Below are 10870 nucleotides of genomic sequence, written 5' to 3'. Positions count from 1 at the left end.
CTGATAATGAGAGTGAATCCCAGGAACATTTATTTTTCTCTTGTACAGTGGTCAATGCTTTTTGGTCTACTCTGTTTAATTGTTTATCTTCACAAAATGTAATACCACACTTAGAGTATCTCACCATTAAGTTTGCGGTTTTCCTTGAAGAGAAGGATACTGAATTCTTGCTCAACAATATTATTTTAATTGCAAAATTTTATTAACATAACTGTAGCTATATGAAGGTCTTCCCCAACACTGTAGCTTTTAAAAATTATTTAGTTTTATTTTTTAATGCTATAGAAGGTGAAGACCAAAAGTGCCTGTAAACTTTGTACTCTTACGTTTGGCCTGTTTTGACTTACCTGTGCTGTCCCCCTGCTCGGATATTGTATTTTGTTGAAGACGAAATAAAGGAGTTTAATTTTAAAAATAAAAAATTATAAAAAAAAAAAAATTACTTAACAGAAAAGATAAAAAAACACTCTCGCACTAACAAGTCCGGGCTGTGCGTGGAGGTCGTGTGATATCTGGTACTGCCTCCATGGCGTAGTTTGCATAATGTCATGTCCGGACTCGCTTGTGAAGATCACGTGTTTCCGGCCTTCTAGTGGAGACCCTCCTGGTGAAGGTGTGCAGCCAGAGCCTTCTAATTATTCGGCCAGGCTGCAGCAGTCAGCAGACGTTACAATCGTGGGTCTAATTACGACTGAACAGGAAAATACTGTTTGGGGAAACAACTTTCGAGTCACTGACAGGAGGAGGCATTTGCGGCACGGTAAGGCGTTTGTGGGGGATGGGTTCGTAGCTGTGACTGCTAATGTAGCTAGCTAGTTGCGCATTCCGCCGGGAGACATTTAGTTACGTAATACATGCTTGTATGTTTGCAGAAGTGGGTAGAGTAGTCGAATTCTGTACTCGAGTAAAAGTACGGTTACTTCAATATTATAACAACGGAAGTCGGTGTAAAAGAGCTCAATCTCATTACTTTAGTGAGAGTAACAGAGTATCTAGAAAAAAAGACTACTGGAGTAGCGCGTTGGTTTACAAAATCGGAATTGGTTATTAACAAGCTATACAGTTGCGGGCTTTTCTAATCAACAGCACAGATAAAGTATGAAATCTAAAAGTAAAATATACTCTCCAAATAAAACAAACACAAAGTGTGCAAATAAAACACCCTATACCTTTTGATAATCAAAAACAGCGCTGGAAAACCACAGTATATATAATCATTGGGGAGGTTTCATTGGCTAACAGCAGAATGTTAAGTGGTTTTTGGTATAAATAAACGTGGGATATGTATAAAAATACAAATAATGTAGTATCCTACATAATGATTTCAGCGAGATATAAACTGAAATACATGAGAAAGATATGCGGTCGCCGATGCCCTTGTCCCCAGAGCGTTAATAATAGTCACTGCATCATATTTATCGCTTTCTATATTTATATGGTCACAGTTTTTCATTTTTCATTCCATCTACCAATAAACTGTGAAAGGGATTTTATTGTTGCTACTTTTCTCGCGTTTCAAACTGCCTTTCCAAAGTGATGGGTGTGGGGTGCAGTGACATTCCAGACTGATGGGCTATTGACAGTATGCAAACTACTACAGGTGCGAGGAGGACCTATCTCATCAATATTCATTGTGAAGGCTACTGACTTTGAGAAAAAGAGTGTCACTCTAAAGTTCTAACACTTTAGTAATCAAACCACATAAAATTTCAGAATGTCTCTTTCACCTATGTGTAGCCAACCCCTGTGTCTAAGCTTCAGAGCTCAAAAGTCTTGGCTAGAAATGTCTATAATGTGATTTTTTTTTTACAATTTCTCAGCATGTCTGAAAGTAGGTTTTTGGAAAGCATATGTTTTAAAGTTGATTTTAACAAAAAATAGAATAACAACATTCTAAGTGGTCTCAGATTATTGGTGCTGAGTTTGTGCTGAATAAAAGCACATGTAACACTTTGGGATAAATGTTTTTTAGATAGGTGAAATATTTTAAAATGTCAAGGCATGTCAGACTACCCCGAAAGTGGAAAAGAGGCCTCAGACACTAGTGGGTTAACACATACCATCAAAACCGCAGTTGTTTTGGTGTATTTGGAGGTAATAGTTTGTACTTCAAGTTGCCATTTCAAACCAGCAGTGTTGGTGCTCTGTGTAGTTCAGTTCAAGCATGTCAGAGATTGCAGTGTGAATAGCACACTGTGAACATGAACTGCGTATGGAGTAACGAAGGCTCTTTGGATGATATGTTTGCCTTATTCACTATTTTCCTGATAATTTTTGTCTATTAACCCTGTTCCATCTCCGTACTGACTGCTGTGTCTCCATCTTCCCTCAGCAAGGAGAGTGGATGAATCCTCCCAAACCTTTGCTTGCTCTCAGGATCCATTCTCCTACATTGCAGACATTGACCTGCACAGACATATCAAAATATCTCACCCCAACGAGTATCTCATACAGCTGAGGACCGGATCTATCAACACAACCCAGGATTCACCAGCTTCTGCTGGCCCCAGTGCCACTCAGCCCAGTACAGACATACTCAGTACCCTGGAAGAAGCCAGTACATACACACTGACAGCACAACAGGGTTCCCAGGGTGAGATGACTTTTAATATAAACAGAGACTGTAAAATACACAGGCAGACTCGTACAGAGAAGTCGTCCCATCTGTGTTCTGAGTGTGGGAAGAGCTTCAGTCGATTAGGACACCTAAAGATCCACCAGCGGATTCACACAGGAGAGAGGCCCTACCAGTGCTCCCAGTGTGGGAAGAGCTTTAGTGAGTTAGGAACCCTAAAGATCCACCAGCGGATTCACACAGGAGAGAGGCCCTACCAGTGCTCCCAGTGTGGGAAGAGCTTCAGACATTTAGGACACCTAAAGAATCACCAGCGGATTCACACAGGAGAGAGGCCCTACCAGTGCTCCCAGTGTGGGAAGAGCTTTATTCAGTCAGGAACCCTAAAGATCCACCAGCGGATTCACACAGGAGAGAGGCCCTACCAGTGCTCCCAGTGTGGGAAGAGATTTAGTGAGTTAAGATACCTAGAGAGTCACCAGTGGATTCACACAGGAGAGAGGCCCTACCAGTGCTCTCAGTGTGGGAAGAGCTTCAGACATTTAGGACCCCTAAAGGTCCACCAGCGGATTCACACAGGAGAGAGGCCTTACCAGTGCTCCCAGTGTGGGAAGAGCTTTAGTGAGATAGGAACCCTAAAGAATCACCAGCGGATTCACATGGGAGAGGGGCCCTACCAGTGCTCCCAGTGTGGGAAGAGCTTTAGTGAGATAGGAACCCTAAAGAATCACCAGCGGATGCACACAGGAGAGGGGCCCTACCAGTGCTCCCAGTGTGGCAAGAGCTTTAGTGAGCTAGGAACCCTAAAGAATCACCAGCGGATGCACACAGGAGAGAGGCCCTACCAGTGCTCCCAGTGTGGGAAGAGCTTCAGACATTTAGGACACCTAAAGAATCACCAGCGGGTTCACACAGGAGAGAGGCCCTACCAGTGCTCCCAGTGTGGGAAGAGCTTTAGTGAGTTAGGAAACCTAAAGAAACACCAGCTGATTCACACAGGAGAGAGGGCCTACCAGTGCTCTCAGTGTGGGAAGAGCTTTATTCAATCAGGAACCCTAAAGATCCACCAGCGGATTCACACAGGAGAGAGGCCCTACCAGTGCTCCCAGTGTGGGAAGAGCTTTAGTGAGTTAGGAACCCTAAAGAAACACCAGCGGATTCACACAGGAGAGAGGCCCTACCAGTGCTCCCAGTGTGGGAAGAGCTTCAGTCAATTAGGAACCCTAAAGGTCCACCAGCAGATTCACACAGGAGAGAGGCCCTACCAGTGCTCCCAGTGTGGGAAGAGCTTTAGTGAGTTAGGAAACCTAAAGAAACACCAGCTCAGGGCTAGACATAAGGATTTAGGAGGGCACAGCCACTTTGGCCTTGGCTATTCATATTTTCTAGGGCACAAGGCCATTAAGCCCAAAATCTGGAGTAAATTAGCTAGTGTGCAGTGGTATTGTTTTTTGTGAAGTCATTGACAAATTAAAAATTTTAATTTGAAAAAATGTTTTTTTCATTTACTTAAATTTCATAGGACACCTCGGGCCTTGTGGAGGAATTTTATTTCCATAAAGGATGCATTTTTTTATTTTCAAAAAAGCAGAAACTTTCCAAAAAGGCATTGGGCCAATACTGAGTCACTAATTACCAATTACTGTAATTACCAAGTTTAGACAACCTACGCAATACGACCTTCGATTTGAGACAGAATATATACGGTATATATATTTATAGATATATATATAGCTTTATTTCAAAAAACAAAATCCAACAATAAAGGAGCCGTCAATATTTTTGTATTTGTTTGCTCAGAACACCCGTATTCTTTTAGTGTACATGACAATTGACTTGACGTTTGTTTTTTGCACACTGCACGCTACCAGTCCTATATCCTCCCAGCAGAGCTTGGTACTTCTCTGAGTCAAATCTGCTCTGCCTCGGCAAATGTTTTTTTACAACACCATCTGACACTTACCTGAACGAAGTAGATAATTTGCAATATTTTGCGGCAGTAGCCGCGAGTTCAGCTTGCTTTCTTTTACGTTCTCAATCTTTGCGAAGCATGGTGACAGCATAAGCAGCAGACGACAACTACACGATGATTACCGAAGAGGACACCTATCTGTTATTCGGAAACCGACGGATGGCTTTTCCAATCAAAAACGTAACCCCCGATGATGCACCATTGTCATTGCTGTGGCTCCATAGTAGGCTGGACGATACATACCGTACCAGCCAATCATGCGACGAACACATGATCGTATTAGTCCAGAATTCATTGCGGTTCATTCAGTAGTTGGGAATTACGAGATGTGCGGGTCGACCTCGTTTCTCGTATCGAAGGTTGGGTTCGGGTTCAGTACAGATGCATCGATTGTTGACGAGGTAAAGTGGACCGTGTCGTGCGCAAGTCTTTTGTGTAATGAACGTTACTTTCGGTAAAAAGGGGGCATACGGCCAGACAAACATTAAAGGCAGGCCAATCTTGGCCGTAAGGTACTTCAATTTTGAGGAGGCGTGCGGCCAATTTTGAAAGGCACGACGGCCATTGGCCGCGGTGCCGCGGCTTATGTCTAGCCCTGCCAGCTGATTCACACAGGAGAGAGGCCCTACCAGTGCTCTCAGTGTGGGAAGAGCTTTAGTAAGTCAGGAACCCTAAAGAATCACCAGCGGATTCACACAGGAGAGAGGCCCTACCAGTGCTCCCAGTGATGATCTCGATTAGGACACATTGAGAAGCACTCACTTGACAGTTCATTATCACAGTTAGTCCAGTAAGTTGGTTCTTGAATTTTTCTGAATTGTATTTGTGAAATACCAGTATGTTGGGTCCCCCTCATTAGTCCTGTTGATGTTTAGGATTTGTTTGACAAAGATTCGGAGGCAGTGTTTTAATAGTTACAGTATATTTTGAAGGTAGACTTCGACTGCAAAGCAGTTTTATAAACTACTGAAAAATTACACAGTTGTGTATTTTACAGAAGAGGATTCGGGCACGTGAAATAATAATCAGAGAATTCTGAGGAAGAAGTCTGAATCCTGACATTACAGTCAGAGGCTGGCTGCAGACCTCAGGCTCCATGCAAGACACAAAGCAGAATACACAGAGGCCCTTTCCTTATCTAGGGCCACAAGTGCAGATGTCAGTGTTGGTGGAAAATGACAGAATTGGTAGCATTCCTGCACATTAATTGATTTGGGAACATATTTTTAGGAGGCAACATGAGAATATGTTATATATTGTAGTTTATTCAGACAAAATTTTGTGTGAATTTTGTGTTAGCATCTGAACAAGAATAATTTTCATCGCATGAGCTTTAATTGTGATTTTTTTTAATCGTCTTAAAATGTTATGAAACTTGTCATATTGAAGACAAAGGTATGTCAATTTCTCTTCATTACACAGTGTTTGAGTATACTATCTTGGCTACAGTTTACAAAAAAGGGTTTGAATTGCATTCTTTTTAGTTATTTTTCTACAACCCATTACAAGAAAGAGTAAGACTATAAATAATAAACCCAAATGACATAGGGCAGTGGTGGCCTAATGTTTAGGGAAGAATATTTGATTTCTATTGTAGAAAGAATGCCACGAGTGTGTTCTGCTGTTATATCTGCCAAAGGTGGCTACTTTGAGTCAGAAGTTTAGAATACATTTTGGTCTATAAATTGATTCCATGATTTCTCTTTTAACTCCAATTGCTTATTTGTACTATGCTTTCATTTCAGAGTGCAATGAGACATTAAATTGCATACTTCTCAATTAAAAAATGCAAAAATTTGGGTGTTCTAAATTTGACTGGTAGTGTATGTATATGCAATATATAAAGCATGTATTTATGAGATACCGCTAGATAAACACTTTAGTGCAGACCTCAGTAGAAGTGACTTCAGGCTGGGGGATAACTTTGACTGGGTGACTGTGATTCATTTGCAAAACAGAAGGTGTTAATGGTGCTGGAGAGGGGGCGGGCAGCTTGTGTGGGGAGTAAGGGGGGGGGCTCCTCATGAGGAGAGCCTAATTTTTCCATGAATTCTAATGTTAAGGAACTCACCGGAAATGAGCTGCAAGAAACATTCATACGCAATGTGGATCTGAAGGGGGAAACGGTTCCTGAACTACATGAAAACTGGTGGCATGCACAAGAACAAAAATTCCTCCTATATTGTTTATGAAAGGTTAATAAAATATCAGGGGTTGCCAATTTATGCATCAGGCGTGACGCTCACTTTCAGACCTTCACGCTCATGCAAGAAATCTCACGGCAAATCTATATAATTCCATTATAAACCTGAAATTAGCTACATCCAAAGTGTTGGGGTAGTCTGCCAGCTGATCAAAGTTGGGAATCCCGAAAAGTTTTGTTTTATAAGAGTTTAGTCCTTTTTAGAGCCATTTGCCAAATGCAATGGCTTCACATTTCTTTTTGCCATCATTTCATCAAACACCGTTCACTTTGTATTTGCTTGCAAGTATTATTTTTGTTGTAAATTAATAATCTGTAGATGACAAATTTAAGCTGAACCATTAAATAAATAATATATGGGTCATTCTTACGAACTTGCGAACATGTCAGGAACATGTCGGTTTGGATCAGTTTTTTTTTATGTAGAGCAATTGGCATTACCTTAGATTTTTAAGTATATTTAAGCCATGCCATTTATTGCTCTGATTTGATGATTTTTAAAAACAATTTCACCAAAATAGGTTGCATTCCATTACCTTCCGCTTGTCCGGGGTTTGGGTCGTGGGGGAAGCAGCTTCAGGAGAGATACCCAGACCTCCCTCTCCCCAGCTACCTCTACCAGCTCTTTGTGGGGGGATGCCGAGGCGTTCCCAGGCCAACCGAGAGATATAATCCCTCCAGCGTGTCCTGCCCCGGGGCCTTCTCCCTGTAGGACATGCACAGAAAACCTCTCCGGGTAGCCACCCAGGAGGCATCCGTGCCTGATGTCCAATCCACCTCAATTGGCTCCTTTCGACGTCTACTCTGAGACTCTCCTGGGTATCCAAACTTCTCACCTTATCTCTAAGGGAGAGCCCAGATACCCTGTGGAGAATCCTCATTTCGGCCGCCTGTATTCGCAATCTCATTCTTTCGGTCATTACCCATAGCTCATGATCATAGGTGAGGGTAGGGACGAAGATGGACCAATATATCGAGAGCTTTGCTTTCTGGCTCAGTTCTTTCTTAGCCACGATGAACCGGTTAAGCACCTGCAAATCTGCAGACGCCACTCCGATTGAGAACCATGGTTCCAATCCTTATCCCCGCCGCTTCGCACTCAGCTGCAAACCGCCCCAGAGCACACTGGAGGTCCCCAGCAGATGAAGCCAACAGGACGACATCGTCCGCAAAAAGCAATCCTGAGGCCACCAAACTGGACACCCTCAACACCCTGGCTGCGCCTAGAAATCCTGTCCATAAATATTATAAACAGGACCCATGACAAAGGGTAGCCCTGGTGGATCCCAACCCGCACTGAGAACACGTCCGACTTATTACTGGCAATGCGGACCAAGCTTCTGCTCCATTCATACAGGGACCGAATTGCCCACAATAGTGGAACCCCAACCCCATACTCCTGAAGCACCCCCTACAGGGTACCTCGGGGAACCCGGTCATAAGCCTTTTCCAAGTCCACAAAACACATGTAGACTGGATAGGCAAACTCCCAGGCCCCCTCCAGTACCCTCACAAGGGTGTAAGGCTGGTCCAGTGTTCCACGGCCAGGACAAAAACCGCATTGTTCCTCCTGAATCCGAGATTAGACTATCGATCTCACCCTCCTCTCCAGTACCCCGGAATAGACTTTCCCAGGAAGGCTGAGAAGGTTGAGAAGTGTGATCCCCCTATAGTTGGAACACACCCTCCGGTCCCCTTTCTTAAATAAGGGGACCACCACCCCGGTCTGCCAATCCAGTGGTACTGCCCCAGATCTGCACATGCTGTTGAGAAGGCGTGTCAGCCATGACAGCCCCACAACATCCAGAACCTTTAGGTACTCCGGGTGGATCTCATCCCCCCCCGGGGCCCGGCCACCATGTACATCTTTAACCACCCTGGCCACCTCAGTCCCAGTGATGGGCAAGTCCCCCCAGCACCCTCGGGCTCTGTGTCCTCAAATGTCTCAAAGGCAGTGCGCGCAGATGTATCTGAGGAAGGGTTGAGGAGGTCCTCAATGTATTCCTTCCACCTCCGGGTGATGTCCCCATGTGAGGTCATCAGCACCCCCTCCCCACTATAAATATTAGGAACCAGGAGCTGCTTCCCCCTCCTGATATTCCGGATGGTTTGCCAGAACCTTTTTGAGGCCGACCGAAAGTCACTTTCCATGGCCTCACCAAACTCCTCCCACGCCCGGTTTTTTGGTTCCACAACCGCCTGAGCCGCGTACCGCCTGGCCTGCCGGTACCTGTCAGCTCCCCGAAGACCCCCAGGCTAATTATTCCCGGTAAGCCTCCTTCTTCTGCTTGACAGCCCCCCTCACCTCTGGTGTCCACCATCAGGTACGAGGGTTACCACCATGACTGGCACCGACCACCCTGCAGCCACAGCTCCGTACGGCCGCTTCCACAATGGAGGTCTGGAACAGTGTCCATTCAGACTCAATGTCCCCAACCTCCCCTGGTATGCAGTTGCAATTCTGCCGGAGGTGCGAGTTAAAGCTCTGGCGAACAGGAGCCTCTGCCAGACGTTCCCAGCAGACCTTCACTATGCACCCGGGCCTACCAGGTCTGACCGGCTTCCTCCCCTGCCACCTGAGCCAACTCACCACCAGGTGGTGATCAGTTGACAGCTCTGCCCCTCTCTTCACCCGAGTGTCCAAGACAGAAGGCCGCAGATCAGATGATACGATTATGAAATCGATCATCGACCTGTAGCCCTAGGCATTTTCGTACCATGTCCACTTATGGACACCCTTATGCTCGAACATGGTGTTCGTTATGGACAAACCATGCAAGTTCCAAACCAAGTCCAGTAAGAGAACACCACTCGGGTTCAGATCAAGGAGACTGTTCCTCCCAATCACCCCCCTCCAGGCCGCACTGTCATTGCCCATGTGAGTTGACAAGGACAAGGCTGAAGTTTACTCTGTCATGCTGATTGAGTTAGAATAGCAGACTGGATGCTTTAAGTTTGAAATTGTAGTAATACAAATTGGAGAGGTAAAATTGGAAGAGACTACAGAGAAAGCACACGATACAGCAAAGTGGAAATCTTGGCAGTATAAGTTATACACAATGAATTCCAAATGAGTGCTGTCAAACTGGACATTGCTAAAACTACAGTGAACAAATTATTTGTGGAAGAACTCAATGGTTTTAAGAATGCGCTTTAATTGGGATTACAGTGCTGGTGAGACAAGGATCTGCAAGTGAAAGAAAGGATAGTAGCTAGCTATAGTAACATTAAAGTTAAGTGTGGCGGTGCGTGTGTGCGTGCATGCCACACTTTGCCTGCCAGTGTGCAAGTAGTGAGACAACGACAAGGGCTGTGTGAAGGTTTCCTTAACATTAAACTGAGACATGGTGAGTTGGGCAAAGATTATGAACTTTGTAGTGAGTTACTGTATAACCTTAAGTGGACATGAGCTGTATAGTGTAGTTTGCCTAACAAACTTGCTCTAATTGATCAATTCAACCTTGCTTCAATCTCTACCCTAACATGTTGCGTTATCAGCTTATATTGATTTAGTATTGTGACTTGTAGGCTACATATAACAAAAAGTAATTTTAAAAATATTATTACAAATTACAGGGTTTGTAGCAAAGTAGGCTACTTTTTTCATTATTTAAAATATCTTAATGTTTTTTTGTCTTTTGTTTCTGTGTTTCAGGAGTGGATTGCATGCAGTGCAAATTCTGCAAATTTGTTGGCTCATCTAAAGAGGTGCTGCTGAAGCATTGTCGTCTTCGTCATGGAAAAGGTGCTCGCTGGCCTTGCGTTCACACAAACTGTGTATGTGTGTTTGAAACTCCTGGTGCAGTACGATCACACCTGTCAAGATCACACAGAAACACAGATTTCAATGTGAATTGTGTGATTTAAAAGAAATTTGCAGTGAAAAGACTTTTTGGAAGCATCTTGGATACCATTTAAAGAATCACGAAGCTGTGCAATGTCCCATTGTTAGATGTACCTTTACCACAAATGTTCGTCCAACCTTAAGTTCTCACAGTAGTCGGAATCATAAAAATTGCTCACTTAACGATTTTCGAAGTGTAGGAAGAAGCAACACCTTAGATGAGGCAAGTGGTGATGAACAAGTAGATTTTGAAGCAGGCTTATCACATGACAGGGT

The 10870-nt window shown here is 44.0% G+C and overlaps 1 protein-coding gene across 1 annotated transcript; it reads left to right on the top strand.

Annotated features, from left to right (window-relative positions):
* The first annotated feature begins 2476 nt into the window (after window positions 1-2476).
* LOC140581267 (uncharacterized) lies at window positions 2477-8925 on the top strand. The gene is made up of 2 exons (XM_072703425.1): window positions 2477-3903; window positions 5150-8925. The coding sequence occupies exons 1-2, from the start codon at window positions 2599-2601 to the stop codon at window positions 5273-5275; spliced, it is 1431 nt and encodes a 476-aa protein (XP_072559526.1). The 5' UTR covers window positions 2477-2598; the 3' UTR covers window positions 5276-8925.
* The last annotated feature ends 1945 nt before the right edge of the window (window positions 8926-10870 follow it).

This window comes from Paramormyrops kingsleyae, chromosome 20 (genome assembly GCF_048594095.1).
Source record: "Paramormyrops kingsleyae isolate MSU_618 chromosome 20, PKINGS_0.4, whole genome shotgun sequence".
Lineage (NCBI taxonomy): Eukaryota > Metazoa > Chordata > Actinopteri > Osteoglossiformes > Mormyridae > Paramormyrops > Paramormyrops kingsleyae.
The sequence above is the reverse complement of the archived record's forward strand: the minus strand, read 5'-3'. Positions and strand labels throughout refer to the sequence as shown.